This window comes from Pongo pygmaeus, chromosome 14 (genome assembly GCF_028885625.2).
Source record: "Pongo pygmaeus isolate AG05252 chromosome 14, NHGRI_mPonPyg2-v2.0_pri, whole genome shotgun sequence".
In the NCBI taxonomy this organism is placed as follows: domain Eukaryota; kingdom Metazoa; phylum Chordata; class Mammalia; order Primates; family Hominidae; genus Pongo; species Pongo pygmaeus.
Genome location: NC_072387.2, coordinates 57,776,468 through 57,801,221, shown reverse-complemented (window position 1 = coordinate 57,801,221; position 24,754 = coordinate 57,776,468). Strand labels below are relative to the sequence as shown.

General features: G+C 40.6%; 1 protein-coding gene and 1 long non-coding RNA gene across 2 annotated transcripts in view; one reads left to right on the top strand and one right to left on the bottom strand.

The window, feature by feature from the left end:
* Nucleotides 1–12,277, bottom strand: part of CDADC1 (cytidine and dCMP deaminase domain containing 1) — a 45,492-nt gene extending 33,215 nt beyond the window's left edge. The window contains exons 1-4 of the mRNA XM_054446788.2: nt 12,002–12,277; nt 11,154–11,251; nt 4,190–4,264; nt 578–755 (exon numbers count right to left, since the gene is read on the bottom strand). Coding sequence (XP_054302763.1) covers nt 578–755; nt 4,190–4,264; nt 11,154–11,251; nt 12,002–12,083 — 433 coding nt within the window. The 5' untranslated portion in view covers nt 12,084–12,277. The remainder of the gene's footprint in view (nt 1–577; nt 756–4,189; nt 4,265–11,153; nt 11,252–12,001) is intronic.
* Nucleotides 12,257–24,634, top strand: LOC129011640 (uncharacterized). The gene is made up of 2 exons (XR_008493384.2): nt 12,257–12,486; nt 24,185–24,634. It is a non-coding gene; the product is annotated as an uncharacterized LOC129011640 (long non-coding RNA).
* Nucleotides 24,635–24,754: the final 120 nt, after the last annotated feature.

Genomic DNA, 24,754 nt, shown 5'->3' with positions numbered 1-24,754 from the left:
TTTTTTAGAGACAGGGTCTTGCTCTGTCACTCAGGCTGGAGTGCAGTGGAGCAATCATAGCTCACTACAGCCTTAAACTCCCAGGCTTGAGCAATTCTCCTGCCTCAGCCTTCTGAGTAGCTGGGATTACAGGTGCAAGCCATAGCACCTGACTTGCAGATACATATTTCTAAATTATCTCTGTGGTATGTAGCAAATGTGTTCCCACTGACTGCTCTCAGACAAATGCTCTCTTCTTCGTTTTTTTTTTTCTGGAGACAAGGTCTTGTTCTGTCACCCAGGTTAGAGTGCAGTGGCGCAATCACGGGTCATTGTATCCTTGACATCCTGGGCTCAAGCAATCCTCCCACCTCATTATCTCAAGTAGTGGGGACTACAGGCATGCACCACCATGCCTAGCTAACTTATTTTTTGTAGTGATGGGGTCTCCCTATGTTGCACAGGCTATTCTTGAACACCTGGGCTCAGGCGATCCTCCTGCCTTGTCCTCCCAAAGTGCTGGGATGACAGGCATAAACCACCACACCCATCCCAGAAAAATACTCTTAATCCCCAACAAACCCTTTTCTGCACTTACCATTTACAATCATTTTCAAACAAGCAGAACATGGTTTTCTGGAAAAATAAAGATCACAGTTTTTCAGCCTTGACCCGTGTTTAATAAGAGCAATCTGCCCAGCATGTAAATCTTCACTAGAACAGTGGAGACCAACAATTTTCATGTTTTTCACCACCACAAGACCAGTTCTCTTTACCTACATTAAGATATAAAATAACAACTTATTAGTTATAACACCTAATAATCATACTATGGATTATACTTGAATTACTAATAAAAATGGAAGTTTTGTTTAATTCTTTATCTAAACAGAGTTTGTACAAACCACATTTCTCATTAGATCCAAAAAGCTTCTAAAACTTTAGTGTTGACTTTAGGCCAGAAATTTTCTAAACCTAGGCTCTACTAATCAAATAATTAAGGATGTAATTATCATTAATTTGTTCTAGTGAAAGATTAGACACATTATAACCTAGTAAAGGGCAAGAACTAGGTCAATTTGACTTGTTTCTTATAGGATTAAGTGTAGTACCATTTAGTATTAAGCTTCTAGATGGTAATAAAGAATATAAAGCCCTGATTTTACACATGGATAAGTAAAGCCCAGAAAGTTTACATGACTTTCTGAAAGACCCACAGATGGTAAAAGGCAGAACTAAAGCAGAGGTCATCTTAAATTCTAAAATATTTTAGATATTGACCAAAGAAAAGATAATTCTCAATTTCTTTTGAGAAACTACTGGCTGTATCAATTTTTAGCACTATGGCAGTCTAGACTACTATAGTTGGGTCCCACCTCCTACTATAGGTAAGTTATAAAAACAAAAAGAAGGAAGACATACCATCAGGTATCAAAAAGGATGAGAGAACTTGATGTCAGAGTAGTAAGCCTGAGCTATCTTAGCAATATTCCACAGAGCAGGGACTGGCTGAGCCTGATTTAAGCCCTGCAGACTGGGGACTGACTGGGGTTCTAAGCACTTCCAGTGGATCTCTTTGAGTGAAGGTTTTGTGTTACTATTGAACCGAAAGTTTCTCAACTTAAGCAAATACTAATCAAAGCTGGTATAACAATATCAGATAAAACAGACTAAGGTTAAAAAAAAAAAAGTCAGTTCTGCATAAGGCACAAAACAGTCTATGCTGTTTTCACAGCAAAAGCCTCTGAAGTAAGGAATGTAAACCTGATCCTTGGACTTGGGACTGACTGTTACATGAGGGGAGCTTAGGCTAAGGAGAGGGTGTCCCTATTCCCCATCCCCTTCCAAAGGGATTTAACCCTATACTTATCCCCCAATACAGCATATCTGAAATCACTTTAAGGATCAGACCAAAGCCATATTAACTAGTCAAGTTTCAGTTTTGGTTTTGAGTATAAATGTTTGAGATTACGGGGAATAATTTGTAAAATATCTAAAAAAGAAGGAACAGAGAAGATTTTATGGAATTCTATTTCTGAGTTAACCAACCATCTCCTAAACTAGAAGGACATTTATAAAGGAATACAAAAATCTCTGCTTTACAAAATATATACCTAAGGATGTATGTAAAATATGAAAAACCTATCTATATTGGTTTTTAAAATAAGCTTTAAATTGACCTTGAATTTGCGAACACTTTCCCCTCCCGACCAAAATTTCTTGAGTTTTATGCTCCTCAAATGCGAAGTATATATTATTATTGATTTCTGAATACTTTCAATAAGTTTGTTTATTTATTTGAGACACAGTCTCACTCTGTCGCCCAGGCTGGACTGACTGATTGATTGATTGATCTGAGACAGAGTCTCACTCTGTCGCCCAGGCTGGAGTGCAGTGGCACTATCTCGGCTCACTGCAAGCTCCGCCTCCCGGGTTCATGCCATTCTCCTGCCTCAGCCTCTGGAGTAGCTGAGTAGCTCCCACCACGCCCGGCTAATTTTTTGTATTTTTAGTAGAGACGGGGTTTCACCATGTTAGCCAGGACGGTCTCGATCTCTGGACCCCGTGATCCGCCCACCTTGGCCTCCCAAAGTGCTGGGATTACAGGCGTGAGCCACCGTGCCCGGCCAATACGTATCATCTTGGAAAAGAAGTAATGCTGCCTCATCAAAAGATCTTGACAGAGCTCCTATTGTTAAATTGAATCAACATGACCAGTGGAAGTGGCTGCAAGGGAATGATTTCAGCTTTAGATTTTCCTAGTTAAGCAGACAGAAATAAAGCCAGAACAAAACATAAAAAAAAAAAAAATTGTTCCTATCAAGTGAGAAGCACACTCATCAACTTATTTGTTATTAGAACAATCTTTTGGGTCAAGTTTATTTATCACTTTTTTGTCTAGAGTCCTTTTTACCTCAGAAAATATGTTTTTTTTCATTTTGCATCTAGGTAAGGCCAAAATATCAAGTTTGAGACAAAGATTTTTCCATCCCAAACTCAACAAAACAAATAAAAGCTCAAGTTGCATTCCATTTCGGCACTTCCATTTACCGCAACTCTCAGAGGACTGAATCTTTTCAGTGAATCACTGCTCTGAATTTGATTTTGCTTCACTTCGCTAACATTTTGGCAAGTCATCTATTTGATCCTAATCACAGAGTTTTACACTAAAACATGGGCAAAAGGGGACAGTCTGTTTTGTATATGGACCAGTACATTGACTTAAATGGTGATTCACTATTTTTTTTCCCTTGGCCTTTCTTATTATGAAAACATGTAAATATTCTGAGACAAATTATTTCTATATTCCTACTGGGCTCACTCTCAGAATGAATTAGGAAATCTCTAGGAATATACATCGGAATCATCAAGGTAACTCTTCAAAACATACATGCTTAGTCTCTACTCTGCACCCAGTGAATCGGAACCTCTGGAAAACTCAAAGGAATAAAGTAACAAGGAAATACTATACAATATTAAAAAGAACAAGGTTCATCTTTCAAGTCTGCACTTTGATTTTACCCTACTTACCAACTAAGTTAACCTGTTACTGTTTCATGGATATTAGCAGAAAACATGAAACTTCTGGGTTAAAAACAATGAACTTTATTATTTGCAGCACAGCAGTCAGTATGAGCATCATTTCTGTTTCCTGCCCTCAAGCCCCATGAGGGGTAATACAGATGGGCACAGATGGCTGCCTGGACACAGGGTAGGTAGTGTTATAGGAGAGGAACACTGAGCTTGAGGGTCCTACTGTTTCACAGCAGAAAGTAAGCCAGATTGCTCTTTGTCCTGGAGGGAGATATTATCTCAACCTTCAGGGCTGATCACTGCAAACACAACTCTGAGAAATGACCCAGGTAAAAAGTGGTTAGGGCCTTGCATTCTTGGCATACCCAGCAAGGTGTGTGGGAGCGTGACAGAACTAAGGGAGAGTATTTCTTAACACATCTATATGAACTATCAAGAGTTTTTTTTTTTTTTTTTTTTTAAAGCAAGATGTAGGATGTAGCATAGAATAATCCCATCTGTACTTTTTTTTTAAAAAAAGGAGTGACATATAGTCTTGTAAATATACAGACCATTTTTAGAAGAGTATTTTAAAAACTCCCTTGATAGTAGAAATGGAGGCACTTTTATTCTACTTTATACTATTCCTTTTGCTTTGTTATTATAAGCATATATATGTGAAATCATAAAAACGTACCTGTCTTTTGTCAGTAGATACTCTGGTCATCTCTTCATTATCTCCTAAGGGTCCATGCTTTCCCTCTTCATTTTTCTAATAAAAATCAGATTAAGGAAAAAAAAAAGTTTAGCACATAAGACATATGACTAATTCAATATTCCCATATTTAAAGGCTGGCTTCCTTGGCTTTGACCATTTTTTTTTTCATGACGAAACTCTACATCGACTTCCCACTTTGTTTGGATCAAGTTCATACTACTTTACCTAGTAAATAAACCTTTATAATCTATCCCCTATGTACTTTCCCAAAACATAGAAGGATTGGAAATTGTAATCAGAATTCTGAAGTTTATGGTTTCAGAATTGTGGCAGTTTTGAGTAATGGAAAAGTCCAAAGTGTGGCCATGAATCACTAAAGTGGAATAGAGGTAAATTAATTGGAATTGAGAAGATAAGGAACTATGTAGCAAAGGTATTAGATCGGGATTGTGGTAGGCAGGATAATGCCCCACGAGAGATCTCCTTGTCCCAGTCGCTGGAGCCTGTGACTATGTTTTGTTACATGGCAAGGAGGAATCAGGTTGCAGCTGGAACTGAGGCACTAACCACCTACCTTGAGATAGGGAGATTATCCTTGATTATCTGATTGGCCCGATGTTATCACAGGGTCATTATGAGCAAAAGAGGGGTGTGGGAGAGTCAGTGTTGCAACATGAAAGACTTGACTGGCCATTGCTGGCTTTGAAGATGGAAGGGGCCCATGAGCCAACGAAAACAGACAATCTCCACAGGTAGAAAAGGCAAGGAAAGGTCCTCCCCTAGAGTGTCTGAAGGGAATTTGGCTCTGCCAACACTTTGATTTTAGCCCAGTAAGGCTCATTTCAGACCTCTTACCTAGAGAACTGTATAATAAATTTGTGTTGTTTTAAGCCACCAACTTTGTGGTCATCTGTTATAGCAGCAATAGAAAACTAATTCAGGTATATCCATGAGGGAAAAAGTGAAAACTTGAAGTAGAAAGAAAGTTTTGAGGCAGGGACCAAAGTCCTTCATTTATTAGTTCAACAAATACTTATTGAGCCCTTGCTATATGACAGCCTAGTTGCTCAAGATGCAGCTCTCATAGGGCTTATGATTTATGAAAACCGGAAAGTGACTATGAAGTAAGTTGATTAAGACAAAGAAAGTGACATAGAATTCTGTGAGCTCCAAAACAGGTGGGATAGCCAGGTGCAGTGGCTCACGCCTGTAATCCCAGCACTTTGGGAGGCCGAGGCAGACAGATCACGAGGTCAAGAGTTCGAGACCAGCCTGGCCAACATAGTGAAACCCTGCCTCTACTAAAAATACAAAAATTAGCTGGGCATGGTGGCAAGCGCCTGTAGTCCCAGCTACTCGGGAGGCTGAGGCAGGAGAATTGCTTGAACCCGGGAGATGGAGGTTGCGGTGAGCCGAGATCAGGCCACTGCACTCCAGCCTGGGCAACAGAGCAAGACTCTGTTTCAAAAAAAAAAAAAAAAAAAAAAGTGGGATAGTTAATACATTGATAAAGTTTTAAAGTAGGAATGGGAAACTTTGTAAATGTTGACCTGCTAGTCTTATGAAACAAGTGCTGGATGCTAGAAAAGAAAGAACCTTCAAAAAGAAGTTTACAAGAAAACCCATGTTCTGGGATTGAGGTTTCTGTTCAGACAGAACAGGAAGTAGAGGAAGTGATGGTATCAGTGGAAAAACGGTAAGAATACGGGTGCTAGTAGTGGTAATAATTATATGAGTGATGATAATAACAGTACCTAACATCTTCTGCATGTTTATCATGTACCAGGCCCTAAATTATCTCATTTAATCCTTATAACTTTATAAAGTAGCTCCTATTATTCCTATTTTACAAATCAGGAAATTGTAGCTGAGAGAGATTAAATAATTCAACCATGGTCTCACAGGTAATTAAGTTGATATGCCAGATCCAGCCCAAGATCCATTGTCTTAACCATTATGCTACATTGCTTCTGTTCTGGAAAAGTACAGTGAGGGCCTTTAGCATAAGGTACCAGAAGACACAACGGAAAGAGTTAGGAGGCTAGGTGCGGTGGCTCATGCCTGTAATCCTAACACTTCGGGAGGCTGAGGCGGGTGGACTGCTTGAGCCCAGGAGTTAGCGACCAGTCTGGGCAACATGGCAAGACCACATCTCTATTAAAATAAATAAATAAATAAATAAGGAGACAACAACAACAACAACAAAAAACACATAGTACCTAACATGTGCCAGGCACTAAGACCTTTACAAATATTAACTCATTCATTTCTCATAAAAGCCTCATGTAGTACACACTAGTAACATTTCATTTTACAGATGAGGAAGCTGACACAGAGAGGTAAAGTTACCCAGAGTTACACAACTAGTAAGAGGCGGAGCCAGAGTGTGAACCCAGGCAGGCTGGCTGGAAAACCACTGGCTACTCTAAATTACTAGACTAAGGTGCTGCTCCAATGTTTATACTAACATTATAGCATAAGTATTTTCTTCGGTTAAGTGAAAAGGGTAGGATCCAGAGTTAAATGATCTCATGTAAGTAAAGAAAGTAAGAGAAAAAAGACTGAGAAACAATTTTTAAAAAGTAATTAGTCTCTAGGAGGCGGAATTATGATAAAATTTTTCTTCTGTCTATTTTAAAAATAACAAACATATATTACTTTGGTAACTCATAAAAATACTCTTAGTAAGACAAAATGTTAGTAAAGTATCAAAAGCAGTATTTCCAATACAATTACATGTCTAATTGCATCTTGGTGTTTCTGTGATTTACTCTGTACAGCAAAAGCAGACTAAAGAATTTAAGTGAAACCATCTTATTACTTTAGCTTAAAGAAGATTTTTTTTCTCTTAATTGGAAAAAGTTTGTACTCAACTCTACGAATACCGTGTGCAAATAATACTGGAAAAAATATACTAAAGTAAATGGTAAAGAAATATTAGGCACAAAATTGGGCAACATTTTGAGGAATTTAATATTTCCACAAGTACAAATACAATGGCAGCATATACTATATGTATATGAAATTTAGATGTATTCTTACTGTATAATTTAAAATTAATAATTTATCAACCCTGTAACAGTACTGAAACTGTCAAATACAAAATTGTATTCCTGCTATGACTGCAACTACCTGCAAAATTATGTGGATATTAACTAGTACAAAAAGGAAATCCAAGAGAAAAAAATACAGTTTTTAAAAATGTTGCAGCTATAGATTCAGTTTCAATGATAATGTTTGTACAATAAATAACACTATAAAAGTGGAGTACAATATGCTACCTTTCATTCTGTATTCTTCTCCCACACTATCATTGGTCTTGCTTTTTTGCAATGGCCATGATATCAGAAGAACTAATGAAATTATATACTTCTGCTTTATTGACATTAAATATACAAGTAATTGACAACCTACAATCATGTTCTAAATACTTGGTAAATCTCCCTTTTCGGAATTTAAAACACATTTTTCTCATATAAACAATGTTAAAAATGATAGTCAAGTTCCCAAGCTAACACGCAAAAGCCTATTTCACCCAGATCACTGCCAGAGTAATCCTGAGGCTCTCCCTCCCCAAGTGCCTTGGAGTCCCAAGGCCTGTAGGTAAGAACAGAAGTAAAGGCCTACCCAAGATCATGGTGAGAGGGTTGTAGTCCTAGGACACATGGGTATGGGAGCACCGCTGGAAAGACACCAATGCAGTGAATAGGAGCTGGGCAAGCTCCAGGACCAGGAGCTAAGAGTGATAACCTTTCATATAGTCAAGTCAATCCTACTTCCAGGTTGCCTGGCTTTCTGAAGACATGGATGTCTTTGTTTTGATGCCTTCTGTACTCATTTCTGTGTTTTAACTTTCCATTTAAAAGCCTTAAATAGACATGCGTATGAGTCAGATTTCTAAATAAGATCCCAAATAAAATATTTGAAACAAAAGACTTATTTATTTTCATTTAGAAAACTTCCATGGTGCCCACCAGATGAAGGAATGAGATGCCAGGAAAACTTAGAGTCGTTGGCTTGGGAGAAAATAGAGAGTCATAACCTTGATCTTTTGTTAAACATGATATAAAGTTATATAAAATTTTGTTGCAAATATAGTTTTGAAATTTCCTTGGTAGTATTTTTTTTAACAAAGTGCTAACTGAAAGCTTCATCTCAGTTTTCTGAGATCCACAGTTTTCTTTATATAGTATGAGGAAACAGTAGGGTGTGTATTATTTGCAAACAAACTTCAACAATTACTTGGCCAATCAATTCCTTCCTAATAGAAACATAAATATCATTTCTCACTAATTAAATATAACTTGTGCCTGTTGAAAAAAAAACTTACTTTCAGCACAGGATGTGGTGTGTATGTAAAAAAATAGAACTAAAACGAGATCAAATCTGGATATTTACAAAACAAAGAACGCCTTTTCAAAATTTGTATTCAATCTCTAATATGTCCAGTTTTTAAAAGTTTTTTTTCCTTTTTTTTTTTTTTTGAGACAGAGTCTCACTCTGTCGCCAGGCTGGAGTGCAGTGGCGCAATCTCGGCTCAATGCAATCTCTGCCTCCCGGGTTCAAGCGATTCTCCTGCCTCAGCCTCCTAAGTAGCTGGGACTACAGGCATGCACCACCACGCCCAGCTACTTTTTGTATTTTTGGCAGAGATGGGGTTTCACCATGTTGGCCAAGATGGTCTCGATCTCTTGACCTTGTGATCTGCCTGCCTCGGCCTCCCAAAGTGTTGGGATTACAGGCGTGAGCCACTGTACCCGGCCTAAAAGTCTTAAATCTCTAAATATTTGTTTCTAATCTGGCTCTTCAAAATAAATTTTATCTGAAAACAAAACAAAACAAAACAAAAAAACCACAACAATACATAAAATCCCTAACAGCTTGGAAATCTATTTTCATAAAATAATACTAAGCTATTAACAAGTAGAAGGAATAAAGGAATTTCAAAATTAATGAAGGAAATAAAGAGCTTTCTCATCCATTAATAACATGTAGAGCCAGAGTTGGGGGATGAGGGTGAGAAATATGGAATAACGATGTATAATATTTTAAATAGTGTTTTACTATCTATAAAACACTTCACATAGGAATTGGGGGAGGAAACTACACCAAGAGATATCATTTTATTATGAGAAGTGAATATCCTCACATCCTGTTAAAATTCCTCAATGCAATTCCTATATTGATAGGATAAAATCTAAACTCCTTTGCAAGGCATACAATGCTTTTTATGATATGATTCCTGTCTACATTGTCAAGCTCCTGTCCAGTCTCTTCCCTTTACCTAACTTCACTTTCTGGCCTGAGGACCACAAATTCTCTCATTCCTCCAAGCTTTTCCACGTAGAGTTCCTTGGCCTGGGCAAAAGTCCACTCATCCTTCATGTCTCAGTGCAAATACGACCTTCTCTGTGAATCCTTCCTTCACTTCCCCATATAGATCCTGGCTCCCAGTCTTGCCAACATCTCTGCTTATACTATGTACTCATTCCACCAATTCTGTTTTAATTGTTTAAATGCCTAGTGTTTCTTCTCGTTAGAAAATAAAGACCATGTTTTTCCTGCTTTGTATCTCCAGTGTCAAGCACAAAACCTCATCCACAGTAAAATGAAAAGAGTAGGTGGTCTCCTAAGAGTACTGTGGGAATTTAAGGACTTATAGTCTTTCTCTGGAAAATCTAAACCAATCTTTTAGCAGAATTATGGGCAAGTTGGAAACCTCAGTGAGTACATGCAGAATATAACTACAACTTTGTAAGAGTAAAAATAAAAAACCTCATGCTTAAGATTGGAAGTACCAAAATGTTAACAGTAATGTTGTTAGAGTGGTGAGAAGCCATGGGTAATTTTCTGCCCCACCCCCCTCCTTTTACCTCTGTTTTCAAAAAAGTCTTAAATGCTCAACTTAACCTAACACTATTTTCCAATGGCCGTGGCCCCCTATAAAAATTAATGCCAACACCCTAAGCTTCCAAAATTATCAAACAGAAATGATGAGAACCTAGCATCATGCCATTCCAAGCATGCAGGAAAATGAGAACCTAGCAACTTGTTGCCCCAAGGGTAGGAGAAAGAAAAGACGTAGGATGTCTATACTTCCAATTCCAATATATTGGCTTTTATGATTATTCTTACTATACATTTCTGATTTTTTTTTTTTTTGAGACGGAGTCTTGCTCTGTCACACAAGCTGGAGTGCAGTGGTGCAATCTCAGCTCACTGTAACCTCCAACGATTCGTTCAAGCGATTCTCATGCCTCAGCCTCCCGAGTAGCTGGGACTACAGGTGGATACCACCACGCCTGGCTAATTTTTGTATGTTTAATAGAGATGGGGTTTCACTATGTTGCCCAGGCTGGTTTCGAACTCCTGACCTCAGGTAATCCACCCACCTCAGCCTCACAAAGTGCTAGGATTACAGGCGTGATCCACTACACACAGCCCATTTCTAATCTGTTTTGATCCTGTCTTTCAAGATCCAAAAAGAGACTACTTCCATCCAACATTAACCAATTAGCACTCATATAATGGTAGACGCTAAAGGGTATATGCTAGGTAAAATAAGACATGGTCTCTATCTCCAGGCAATTTATATATTTCTGTGGCAGAGGGGTAAACTACCTAGATAAAACCCCAACAGTATATATAATAGGGGGAAATTATGTGGTATAGACAATAATCTTATTAGCCGAACTGACATATGAATACCATTAGTACCCGATAAACATGGCAGTCTCAGTAAGTATTTTTAGAATGGAAGATGACTTACTACGGCTAGGAATTATAAAGTGTCATGTTAATCAATAAAGATATTTTTTAAATCTTAAGCCTTGTTAAGTTTAGGTTTTAGGTTTTAGGTATGACAGAAACGAAGGAATGAGCAATAAACTCAGATTTTAAACCATTGTTTTTCTAAGGGGAAAAACTATGAAACAAATTATACCTGAGATTTTTGCCGCTGGGCTTCTACTGCTGGGAAGAGCTCCATCCAGAGGCTGAGCAGAGTGAAAAGGTTGACTTTAGAAAGCCTTGGTATCTGACCTACAAAAGAGGCGATAAACACTTTAAAATGTGTTACTAATGGTGAAAAAGGGAGCCAATCTCAATGCCACTTAGGTGCTGCAGCGTAAGTCCAGCTGCTTTCGCATGAGGCACAGAAAAAGATTAGGGGACAAGAGAGTCAGAGGTATCTTGGCAGGAGACGCTTCAGCCTTAGTCGTGGCTACCTCCTTCTCCACTTAAAAAGTTGAGCCTTCTTCCTCCAGCCCTCACCCTGCAGGAAAAAACGGTACAGCTAATACACATAGCTTGGGGGGACAACACAAAGCAAGCTGTGAAGTCTTCGCATCTGACGTCGTCGCGGTGCAAGCTTTTCTTTGGACTGTGATGGGGCGTTGCTAAAAGGAAAGCGATTAGAACACAGCCCGAAAAATGCGCTGACCTTCGACGGTAAAGCAGTCGAAATACAGGAAAGCGTCACGTGCGGTTAATTTGGAAATCAAGGCAAAAGCGCGGTTTGGAAATGTTCAGGCTCTTTGACCTCAGAGGCCCCAGCTCTAGGTCCTATGAGAAGTAGCTAAGAGGCGTAAAAAGCGAGACTTCAAAAGCCAGTGCGACCGAGCCGATTGGTCCTGGCGACCGAGGAGGGGACACGCAGAGGGCGCGCAGGAGACATCCAAAAGCAGCAAGGGAGGCAAAGAGGCGCAGACAAGGAATCTGGAGTTCAATGACGGGAGACGCACAGGGCAGAGCGAAAGGTAGGGTGGCGGGAGCAGGGTCCCGGACACTCACCGGTCATGCTGCCAGTCTGGGTGCTGACTGACCGCCCGGCCCTCGCGCTCTCCAGATTTTGCATCTGCCCAGCTTCTTTCATCCCAAACCTAGCGTCCTCTGCTGCCAAGGAAACCTCTCCCAGTCAGACATGATCTTAGCCCTAGCGTCCCCGCCTCTCGCCTCCTCTCAGCAACTGTAAAGCAACGGCCCACTAGGCGCAGCCAGATGACGCCTCAAGCTTGACCGCCACTTCAGGGCTCCTCGTGTGACGTCATAGGAAGGCGGGGCTGCGGCGCCAGAGGGCTGCCCCTCGGCCGGTGACCGAGTTAAGCACCGAGCTGTAAATCGCTTGAGACCTGTATTTGGTTGTTTTGTTGGTTTTGCCAAGTAAGGTCACTTGAGGATTTCTTGGCTCGAGGTCCCAGGTTGCGCAGACTCTGACTGCATCGAGTTGAGAATTTTGGTCAGAATGTTAGAGTGGAAACCTACCCCAGGCTGTCGTGGTCAGTGTTTTAGAGAACTTCCTGGGTTGGGGTGTGGGGCTGGGCGGTCCAGGATGTTCTGTCATCAGAGACTGGCGGGTTCTGGGGAACTTGGTGCCGTGGAACACAGTAGGGACGTTCTGCTTCTCATCAAGAACATGAATACATTAAGAGGTGGAATTGTAATGGGGAAAAAGGTGAGAGGAGGCTGTAGGAGTTATTTTGTTTTTAATTTCTAATGTGTAGTTTATTTCCACAAAACATCTGTATCATACCAGTCCTTTGAAATTTGTTCAGACTTGTTTTATGACCTAGATCAGCACTGTCCAGTAGGATTTCCTGTAATATTCTATATCTGCACTGTCCAATATGGTAGCCACCAGCCACATGTGGCTATTGAGCATCTGAAATGTGGCCAGTACAACCAAGGAACTGCATTTTTAACTTCATTTAGTTTTAATTAATTTACATTTTAAGTAGTGACATGTGGCTATTGGCTACTACTGTATTGGACAACATCACTCTAGACTCTCCTCCTGGAATTCCTATTAGGCATAGGTTAAACCTTCTGAGGTTCTAAATTATTATTTTTAAAATATTCCATCATTTTGTTTCTCTGAGCCACATTCTGGCTAATTTCTTCAGATCTATCTTTCAGCTTGCTATTTATTTCTTTGGCTGTGTAGAATTTTTTCTATCGCCTGTTCTGAGGGTAAAGCTCTTCAGGTGATTTGACTATATCCAGAGAACTCTATTCTGCACCTTTCCTGAGGTCTAGACTTTGTTGACAGTGCCTTCATGGCAATTAACACTAAGGTTTAAAGACAGGCCATGGACTAGGAGAAAATATTTGCAAAGCACGTATCCAACAAAGAACTCATATCCAGAATATATAAAGAACCATATAAACTCAGAGTAAGTAAACAGTCCAGTTAGAAAATGGATCAAAGACTTGAATAGTCATTTCACCGAAGAAGATATACAGATGGCAAATGAACGTGTAAAACTGTGTTCAGTGTCATTAGCCATTAGGGAAATGCATATTAAAACCACAATGAGATTCTACTACACACCTATTTAAATGGCTAAAATAACAAGTACTGACAGCACTAAATGCTAGTGAGGATACAGAGCAACCAGATTTCTCATACGTTGCTGGTAGGACTATAAAATGGCATAACCACTCTAGAAAACAGTTTGACAGTTTCTTATAAAGTTGCACATATGCTTATCATATCACCCAGCAATCACACTCCTGGGTATTTATCCTAGACAAACCAAAACTTATGTTCAAACAAAACTCTGTACATGAATGTCATGGTGGCTTTATTTTTAATAGTCAAAAACTGAAAACAGGCCAGGCGTGGTGGCTCACACCTGTAATCCCAGCACTTTGGGAGGCCAAGGCAGGCGGATCATGAGGTCAGGAGTTTGAGATCAACCTGGGAAACATGGTGAAACCCCGTCTGTACTAAAAATACAAAAAATTAGCCAGGCGTGGTGGCATGCGCACCTGTAGTCCCATCTACTCAGGAGGCTTAGGCAGGAGAATTGCTTGAACCCAGGAGGCGGAGGTTGCAGTGAGCCAAGGTTTCGCCACTGCACTCCAGCCTGGGCGACAGAGTGAGACTCCATCTTAGAAGAAAAAAACTGTAAACAAGCCAAACAGTCCTTAGTGAATGAATAGAAAGCAAACTGGAGTATATCCATGCCATGGGACACTACTCAGCCATAAAAAGTAATGAGCTATTGATACGTACAACTTGAATGAATCTCAAGGGCATTGTGGTGAGTTTTTAAAAGCCAATCTTAAAGTGTTGTATACTGTATGATTCCATCTAGATACCATTCTCAAAGCCAAAAAAAATTACAGCGATGAAGAATGAATCCATGATTGCCAAGTGTTATGGTTGGGACAAGGGTCTGACTGTTAAGAGGTAACACGACAGAGTTTCTTTGTGTTGACAGTTACTCATATCTATACATGTGATAAAATTCATACAGCTATACACCAAAAACGCAAAGTGGTACATTCAAAACTAGTAAAACACAAATAAGATCTATACCTGTATTAACAGTATTTTACCAGTATCAGTTTCCTGATTTTACCAAAGTGCTATGAATATGTAAGACATTATTATTGCAGAAGCTGGGTGAAGGGTAACACAGGAACTCTGTATTATTTTTGCAACTTTCTTTAAGTCTTAAACTCTCAAAATAACTATATATATATATGTACATATATATACACACACCTATATATGTTATATGTGTGTTTGTGTGTGTGCATGTGTGTGTGTCTGTGTGTGTATCTTTAATCCCCAGCAGTCTAGATCTGCCCTGCCCTTCAAACAGTCATTAGGTTTATTGCTCATTAACCTCTCTTTGGACTCCTGGTCTCATTCCATTTTCAGTCCTTTAGTATTTCAGAGCAGTTTAAATACTTGGGCTATTTCTCTTACTTTCTTGCTAGCTCAGCCATATTTTATCCTGCATTTTTAGGTATTTGTAGCTGAAATATTTTTCAGACTAGGCTAACTTTTCCACAGTACTGGTGGAATAATTGTTCTGCTGCAGAGGAATCAGAGGACTAAAAAGGATTATAAAATGAGATTTTCCCTAAGTGCTGAGAAGTGGACAAGCTCAGAGCAGCTGAGTTCTACAAAGGCCAGTTTAATCAATAAAATGGTTTTTAAATCAATAAACAATTCTATATATCAAGTGGAAGGAGCATGGGCTTTGGTATGAGATAGGCAAGCTGTATTCACACTCTGAGTACAGAAGTTATTTACCAGTTACTGTATCGGTTGGCTTAGACCCAGCTTGCTGTGGGTAACAAATGTGAATCCCCAAAATCTAAGACGGGTCTCAGTTAATTTAGAAAGTTTATTTTGCTACAGTTAAGGATATGCGCCCGTGACAGCCTCAGGAGGTCTTGACGACATGTGCCCAAGGTGGTCAGAGCACAGCTTGGTTTTGTACATTTTAGGGAGATATGAAACATCAATCAACATATGTAAGATGAACATTGGTTTGGTCTAGAAAGGTGGGACATCTCGAAGTCGGGAGGGGGCTTCCAGGTCTTAGGTAAATAAGAAACAAATGCTAGCATTCTTTTGAGTTTCTGATTACCCTTTCTAAAGGAGGCAATCAGATATACATTTATCTCAGTGAGCAGAGGGATGATTTGAATAGAAGGGAGGCAGGTTTGTCCTAAGCAGTTGCCAGCTTGACTTTTCCCTTTAGCTTAGTGTTTTGGGGTCCCAAGATTTATTTTCCTTTCACACAAATGACCATGAAATCTCAGTGGCTTGCCCCAACAAAGGTTAATTTTTACTCATGTTACATGCTGCTGCTCCTGTGAATTGGCTCTGGGATCCAGGCTAAAGGAGCAGCCTCTGTCCTTTCTTTCTTTTTTCCACCCTCAATTCCCCTGTATGTGACTCATCTTTCTAGCATGCTAGTTGCTTCTTTGGCTTTCCAGCCCCTTCCTCTGCCTCTGCTGTAATAGCCTCTTCTTCCTTGAAGGGGAGGGGAGGGGAGGTTATCAAATGCCTTTTTGACTGACTTACTCAGGGAAGAAGGAAGGGAGGAAGGAAGGGGCCAGGGAAAGAAGGAAGGAAAGGATGATGGTAAAACATTTATCACAAATTTTCATGAAGGCTACATGATCCCAAGTAGTACGGTGCTTGGCAAAGCACAGGTGCTCAATACTGTTGATTGTCCCTCCAGTTTTCATCTTTCATTTGCCTATTCTCTATTGTAGCCTGAGTTTTCTTTTACTCTAAGTCCTGTGGATTGGGAATGCTAGTCTTAGTAGTGTGTTTATTAGGAAAGAATCCTCTCAACAAAGCAAGCTGATGGTCTGTGGGGTTGATCATAGTCACTGAATCTGTAGCTGGATCTGCTGATGCTGGTGGTGCTTGTGGAATACCTGTCTTATGGAAGAAAATGTACCTCACACTCAATTTTGCTCTTGTATGTGAGAAGGCACTCCATGACCAGTGCCAGAGACACTGGGTTGTAGCAGATAAAGGATTTACCCATAGGGTCACCAAAGGAGGAGATGGGAGGGAATCTTAAATCCATCTGTCTGAGGAGTTTGGGGCTACAGTCTTTAGGGTTTTGGAGTGGGCCCAAATGTGGAGAGTGTTCATTGGTCGAAGAGTGCAGGGTGAAGTCATGGGACAGGGAGATGAAGAAGCTGTGTTCTCATGCTCATCCTGTTTTTCTGTGAGGGTCTCCAAACTGTTGCTGAAATTTGGGTCTGAGAACATCTTAAACAATCCTTAAACAAAAGCCTTATGATTCTGTCAGAGATCATCTCTATAGGAACAACAGGGATGCAAATCAATTTTTAAACAGTCTTATTGAAGCAGAATATTTCCCTGACCCCTTCGCAGGACTTGCAATAGGGGTGTCCCGTTTACTCAGCCCACAGCTCTCAACTCCTTGTGGGAGGGAACGCATGAGCAAATAAGGCAGGAACTGGAGTACACAACCACTGGAATCAGCTGGCCACTTTGTCACCAGCAGGAGTGAACTCCACTCATTCGGACTCACTGCTCTCCACCCCTTATGGGAGGGAGCACACAGGTAAGCGGGTGCAGGAGCCAGGGTGAGCACTTTTGAGCACCAGCAGGAGCAAACTCCATGCATGCCCCAAGGCAGTGTCTGGTGGGGTGCCTGCAACCCCTGAAGCCCCAGAGGGAGTGTTACAGTGGTCTTTTAGCTCTGCCATCTGTAGACAGCTTACATGTTAACAGCTCTGCAGACCCTCCCTCTGCCTTTTCATGTGAGGGAGCTGTCTTCCACTAGTGAGGGCAAAGGGCCAGTGTGACAGCCTTTTGCATCTGCACTTGTGGCTCCTGGGCTCTTGTTTGGCATCCAGGAGAAATGAATTTGGACAAATGAATTGAAGGATGGTTAAAACAGGATTTTATCGCTGATAAAAGTGGCCCTCAGCAGGAAGGGGAGCTGAAAAGGGGATGGGGTGGGAAGGTAATCTTCCCCTGAAGTCCGACTGTCTCTGGCCAGATTCTTCTCTGAAGTTATGCTGTCAAGCTGTCTCTCTGAAGTCATGCCACTTCTCTCTGACGTTAAGCCATAGTCTCTGATGTCCAGCTGCTTCTCCTTTCTGCCGGCTGAGTCTGGGGTTTTTATTAGCACAGGATAGGGGGCAGGGCGGGCCATGGGTGGTTTTGGAAAAGGCAACATTTGAGTGGGAAAACAGGGATGTAAGTTCTCACTTTGGGCTGCAGTCTCAGGCTTTTTGGCTTGAGAATAGGACTTTGCCAGGGACCTGCCCCTGTCTGCCTAGAATTTCTCTGCCTCCTGTCTCCATCATTATAACCTTAATGTCAGAAATCCTATCTTTAGGAACAATGGGGATGCAAATGGTCAAGATCTAGTGACTTTTGGCAACAAGGAAGTGGGCTGAATTGCGGCCTGATTAGTTCTTTTATTTTTTTTTTTTAAGACAGAGTCTAACTCTGTTGCCCAGGCAGGCTGGAGTGTAGTGGCACAATACTGGCTCAATGCAACCTCTGCCTCCTGGGTTCAAGTGATTCTCATGCCTCTGCCTCCTGAGTAGCAAGGATTACAGACGCATGCCACCAAGCCTGGCTAATTTTTGTATTTTTAGTAGAGACCAGGTTTTACCATGTTGGCCAGGCTGGTCTCAAACTCCTGAACTCAAGTGATCCACCCACCTTGGCCTCCCAAAGTGCTGGGATTACACATGTGAGCCACCGTGGCTGTCTGATTAGTTTTTTTTTGTAGATACAGAGTCTTGCTCTGTCGCCCCAGGCTGGAGTGCAGTGGCACGATCTCAGCTCACTGCAACCTCTGCCTCCCAGGTTCAAGCATTTCTCCTGCCTCAGCCTCCCGAGTAGCTGGGACTACATGCACATGCTGCCATGCCCAGCTAATTTCTTTTATATTTTAGTAGAGATGGGGTTTCAACGTGTTGCCCAGGCTGGTCTCGAACTCCTGAGCTCAGTCAGTCTGCCTGCCTTGGCCTCCCAAAGTGCTAGGATTACAGGCGTGAGCCACCCCACCTGGCTGATTCATTCTTAATTATAACTATATTTCTGTCCAGAACCCAGCATGCCATTCTTGTCAAATCTGTGGGGATGGTTTCAATTTGGTCATTTCGGGCAAAAAATGTGATTATCACCACCACCCTGAGTCTGGAGATTAAGGTTTCCTAAACAATTCTCAGAAGGCCATTCCTGGCAGCACTTAAACCCTGAGGAAGCAAAGAGAAACCTGAAACAAAATCCAGATGCCCTTCAGGAATATGTGCTTTGTTATGGAGGGCAGTGCTGCCAAAGAGAAATGGCTTCTCAGGTTTTCCATATATTGTCCAAAATAATCTTCTCAGAAAAATAAACTTGGTGCCATGTAGATTAATTGTGCTGCAGAGTAAGAATGTTCAGGCAGCCCTGGAAATGGTGCTCCCCTGAGGTGGGAAGGACTGGCAAGCCCACTTTCCCTTGTTCTTCCAAGCTGTCTACCAAAAGCCTGCCTGAGAGGGGGTGGGCAGAGGGGCCTGGGCAGCACAGTCAATGTCCAAGCTCATTTTGGGTCCCTGTTTGTGTGGCACCTCTGGACTGTCAGGTAGGGCCACCTGGGTTCAGATATTTCTGAATCAGCATCCCTATAGAAGTTAACTAATTAGACACATTAGAAATCAACAGAAGGAGGGCTGGGTGCAGTAGCTTGTGCCCATAGTCCTATCCCTTTGGGAGTCCGAAGCCAGAGAATCACTTGAGGCCAGGAGTTCAAGACCAGCCTAGGCAACATAGTGAGACTCCATCTCTACAAAACAGTTTTTAAAATTAGTCAGTTGTGGTAATGTGCACCTGTAGCCACAGCCACTCCAGAGGCTAAGGTGAGAGGATCACTTGAGCCCAAGAGTTTGAGGCTGCAGTGAGCTATGATTGCACCACTGTACTCCAGCCTGGGCAACAGAGTGAGACCCCATCTCTAAACAAAAATAAAAAAGAAATCAACAGAAGACACTAGAGGGAGGGGTAGGGATGAGAGGATGGATAGGAGAGGGAGTAGGGAGGAAACTAACACTGATGGAATATCTGCTATGATCAGAGACCCTATGTAACAATAATGATAACAGTAGTAATAATAGTATCTTACATTATTGAGCCTTTATAGTGTTCCAGGCTCTATTCTAGGTACCTTTTGTTTATTATCTCATTTGCTCTTTCCAGCAACCTTGTGATGTGGGCAATATTATTTAGCTCCACTTATAGGAACCAAGACATTCGATAACTTGCCCCAATAGACATAGCTTGAAAGGGGTGGGGGCAGGATATAAATGGACATTATGACTTCATTTAATACCCACAACAACCCTATGAAATAGATTTTTATCATCTCCATTATGCAGGTGAGGAAACTAAGGCCCTCAGACCAGCAACATTGCCATCATGTGGGAGCTTGTGAGAAAAGCAGAATCTTGGGCTGCACTTCAGACTTACTGAGTCAGAATCTGTACATCCACCACTGAGCTAGGCTAGTGGGCTCCAGCGATTCTCAAACTGGAGTATGCATGAGTCCCTCAGAGACTATGTTAAAACCCAGATTTCTGGGTCCCAGCCTTAGAGATTCTGAATCAGTGGTTTTTAGCTAAAGTATTTTGGCCCTCTGTAGAATTGCTTTTACCAAAAGCAATTGATACCAAGTACTTTTTGGTATTGTATCATCTGCTGATGTTAACTGATGATACCAAGTACTTTTTGGTATCATATCATCTGCTGATGTTAACTGATGCTACAAGCAAAATTTTCATACCAGATTCGAGCAAGTGTCAAAGTTTTATTTGGCCTGGAGGTTACAAACTTTTTTGGAAAGGCCCAGATAGCAAATATTTTAGGCTTTTCAGACCATTTAGTCTGTGTCACAACTATTCCATTCTGCTACAAAAGCAGCCATAGATGATATGAAAACGACTGAGTGTGGCCGTTTTCCAATAAAACTCAATTAACTCCCCCTCATTTAACTCCTAAAATGAGCGAACCATCGGTGGCGGCAATGAGACCTAGTTCAGAGTGTATTTGAGGAACAGGATTTAAATACTTGAAGAGAAAAGGATTCTCTAAAATAGCTAAGTTAGTTACAATATGCCTGGTTAACTTTCTTTAGGGCAATGAAACCATACGCTTTTGGGTTAACTTTTTTAAAAAGATTTTATTTTTTTAGAGCAGTTTTAGGTTCACAGCAAAATGGAGTGGAAAATAGAGATTTCCCATATGGCCCTTGCCACACACATGCACAGCCTCCCCAACTATTAACATCCCCCACCAGAGTGGTGCATTTGTTACAGTTGATGAACCTACACTGACACGTCATCATCACCCAAAGTCCACAGTTTACATTAGAATTCACTCTTGGTGTTGTACATTCTCTGGGTTTGGGCAAATGTGTAGGGACATGTGTCCACCATTGCAGTATATCATACAGAGTAGTTTCACTGCCTTAAAAATCCTCCATGCTTTGCTTTATTCATCCCTGCACCCTAACTCCTGGCAACACTAGTCGTCTTTTTTACTGTCTCCATAGTTTTGCCTTTTCTAGAATGTCAAATAGTTGGAATCATTGTATGTAGTTGTGGAGGCTAACGCAACTCCATCTTGGATGCCAATCTGCCATGTTGACTTCTTGATTAACCTCAATTTAGGGAAGACTGCTATCTTCCATTTTATCTACTGTTCCTTGTGTAAGAGCTTGTACTTACTGTAAATCCTGCCCTTAGGTCAAAACTCCCTTGACCATAAATTCTGCTCTAGGCAGATTCACATAGCATCTTGCCTTTCCCTGTAATTGTCCTACACATTCCTTCCCTATAACATGGAAGCCCTGGGCTGTGGGGGTCATAGTGTGGGAATCCGACACCTTGTCTGGCAGCTGCCCAGGACATTGTGGCTTCTCTTCCTAAGTCCCTATTAAATGTTTTTTTTGTTTTTTGGTTTTTTTCCTGAGAAACTGAATGTGTCAGCCTCTTTCTTGGCCTCTTAGCTTCCACAGACTTTAGGGGTAGATTTCCATAGACCTGCCCATTGCAGAACAGTAGTCTTTTCAGACTGGCTTCTCTCTTAGTAATATGCATTATTTAAGTTTCCTCCATGTCTTTTTGGGCTTGATAGCTCATTTATTTTTAGTGCCAAATAATATTCCAGCTTGGTTGTAGCACAGTTATTTATCTATTCACTTACCGAACAACATCTTGGTTGCTTCCAAGTTTGGACAATGATAAAATTAAAAAAAAAAGAAGAAGAAGAAGCTTCTGCAAACACCCATGTGCAGGTTTTTCTGTGGACATATTTTCAACTCCTTTTGTTAAATACCAAGGAGTATGTTTGTTAGATCATACGGTAAGAGTATGTTTAGTTTTGTAAGAAACTGCCAAACTATCTTCCAAGGGAACTGTACCTTTTTTTCCTTTCTAACAGAAATGAATGTATAAACCAAAAATAAAATTCTAAGCCCCCCAACCATCTGATTGGACCCCTCCTCTCGACCAAGGGCATTCCAAAGTTAACCTGAAAAACTAGTTCAGGTCAACTTTCAGGCCATGATGGGAAGGAGGAGCTGGACCTGCCTCATTATGCCCTCCTCAATTTTGGAATTACTGATAGAATAGTCTTTAAGTCTGATAAGAAACCTTTACAATCTATTCTCTCTGAAGCCTGCTACCTGGAGGCTTCACCTGCATGATAAAACTTTGGTCTCTGTAACTGCTTATCTTAACCCAGACATTCCTTTCTATTGATTCCAGGTCTTTAGATAATAACTCTTTCAAACAATTGCCAGTCAGAAAACCTGTGAATCCACTTATGACCTGGAAGTCCCTGCTTCCGGTTGTCCCGCCTTTCCAGACCTAACCAATATACATCTTACATGTATTAATTGATGTCTTATATCTCCCTAAATTGTATAAAACCAACTTGTACCCTGACCACCTTGGACGCATGTTCTCAGGATCTCCTGAGGGCTGTGTCACAGGTCATTGGTCACTCATATTTAGCTCAAAGTAAATCTCTTCAAAGATTTTTTAGAATTTGACTCTTTTCATTGACAAATGAGAGCTCTGGTTTCTCCACTTCCTCACCTGCATTTGTTATTGTCAGTGTTCTGGAATTTGGCCATTGTAATAGGTATGTAGTGGTATCTTGTTTGGGGTTAATTTACTTATTAAAAAAGGCTATAAAATCCTAACACTTTTTCAGTTTCAGCAAGGTAATCTCTCTTTTTAGAGGGCTATGCTTCTGTGAATTGTGTGCTATTAATTTAAAAAATGTGACAACAAACTTGCATTCCCCCCGAATATCAAATGAGAGTTCCCTTTAACGATGTCCTGCTTTTATTCAAGCAGTCATGTTATTTTCTAATACTAGAAAATGTGGCTGGGCACAATGGCTCACGCCTGTAATCCCAACACTTTGGGAAGCCAAGGCAGGTGGATCACGAGGTCAGGAGTTTGAGACCAGCCTGGCCAACATGGCAAAACCCTGTCTCTACTAAATACTAAAATTAGCCGGTGTGGTGGTATCGTATACTTGTAATCACAGCTACTTGGGAGACTGAAGCCGGAGAATTGCTTGAACCTAGGGAGTGGAGGTTGCAGTGAGCCGAGATTGTGTCACTGCACTCTAGCCTGGGTGACAGAGCAAGACTCTATCTCAAAAAAAAAAAAAAAAAAAAAAAATGCATAGCAAAAAAATTTAAGTAGTCACTATTTAATCATTTTCCAAATGTGGGACAATTTTTCTCATTGGCTTTATAAGAAAAAGCTCTAGGACATTCATTACTATGCTTGCCTTAAAGATCGTTGTTGAGGACATAGTTTTCTAGCTTTTAAGATGTCATCTTGGAACACTTGAAGGATCGATTCTCCTGTCTCCCATGAATCATGTAAACTTCTTAACCATACACCAGGATATGAATTTTATGTCCTCACTTTCCTCCTGGTATAATCTTATTTTGCCTATCCTAATTTTTTGTTAGTTTCTACTTTCCCCATTTACTTCATGTGTGTTTTATTTTAGATGATTTTATAAATTGCTTTATATGCTTTTTGGAGCACAAATTTATTTTAATAAAAAGAATGTTCAGATTTGAGGACTCTTTAGTTCAAAGTGGCTTGAGGAAGAAGAGGGAGTTAGTATTTGCATACTTATGCAATAATGCACATATGTCTTGTCAACAGCTAAAATGTAATTTATTCACATTTACATAGTCACTTATATGACAAAAGCTGAATGTTGTTAGTTTACATGTGCATCATATACATTTCACCTGAGTGACCTAAATAATCTGGACAGTTGAAACTGCCTTTGCAAAGATTATGACAGTCAGAAAAATCTAGCATGGCTGACCCTGTCTTGCTTCTAAGGTTCACAGGCTGGCTGTCCTCACTCATTCCTGGTCATAGGCCAAGCTAACCGTGGGAAGAATTTAGTTTATAGTTTAACTTGAAAGCAATAGTCTCTCCCTAAAATGACCCTCTCCTTGTCCAGGAACTAAAACTGCGTTTGTAAGTCCAATGAAAGGCCACGAGGTTAGGATTATGGGACAGCCTGAATTCTGCTAAATATGGGCATAGTTTTCATAATCTCTTACTGCCCAGGAGTCATTGCTCCTATAGATAACATCACTATTGTAGAACCTAAGATTGATCTTTTGATATATTTTTCAGACTTTTGCATTCTGGTAACCAACTGATCCTACCCGGACCCATGATGCATAACTCAGCTGGTCCTGTGGTGCACACCCAGAGGCCGACTCAATGCATGAAGACTGTTTTCCACACCCCTATGATTTCATCCCCAACCAAGCAGCAGCATCCATTCCCTAGCCCCCTGCCCACCAAATTATCCAAAAAAACTCTGGCTTCTGAGTTCTCAGCAAAACTGATTTGAGTAATAACTCCAGTTCTTCCACTTGGCTGGCCTTAGTTAATTAAACTTATTCTTTATGTAATACCGTGTTCCCAGTGAATTGGTTTTGTCTGTGTAGCAGGCAGGACGAACCCATCAGGCAATCACACAGTTACTCTGCAGTGCTTCTTTTTATTTTGCTTTTCAAACAAATTTCAAATATTATTAGATTGAAATAAACTATACAAAATAGCTTTTCCTCACAAAAATGCAATATTTTGTGTATTATTCCTAGGCAAACTACAAAACTTCTATTTTTGTAAGTTTTTTTGGAAAAATAAATCAAGATGCTTATGCATATAAATCAAGATGAGGCAATGAAAAAACCC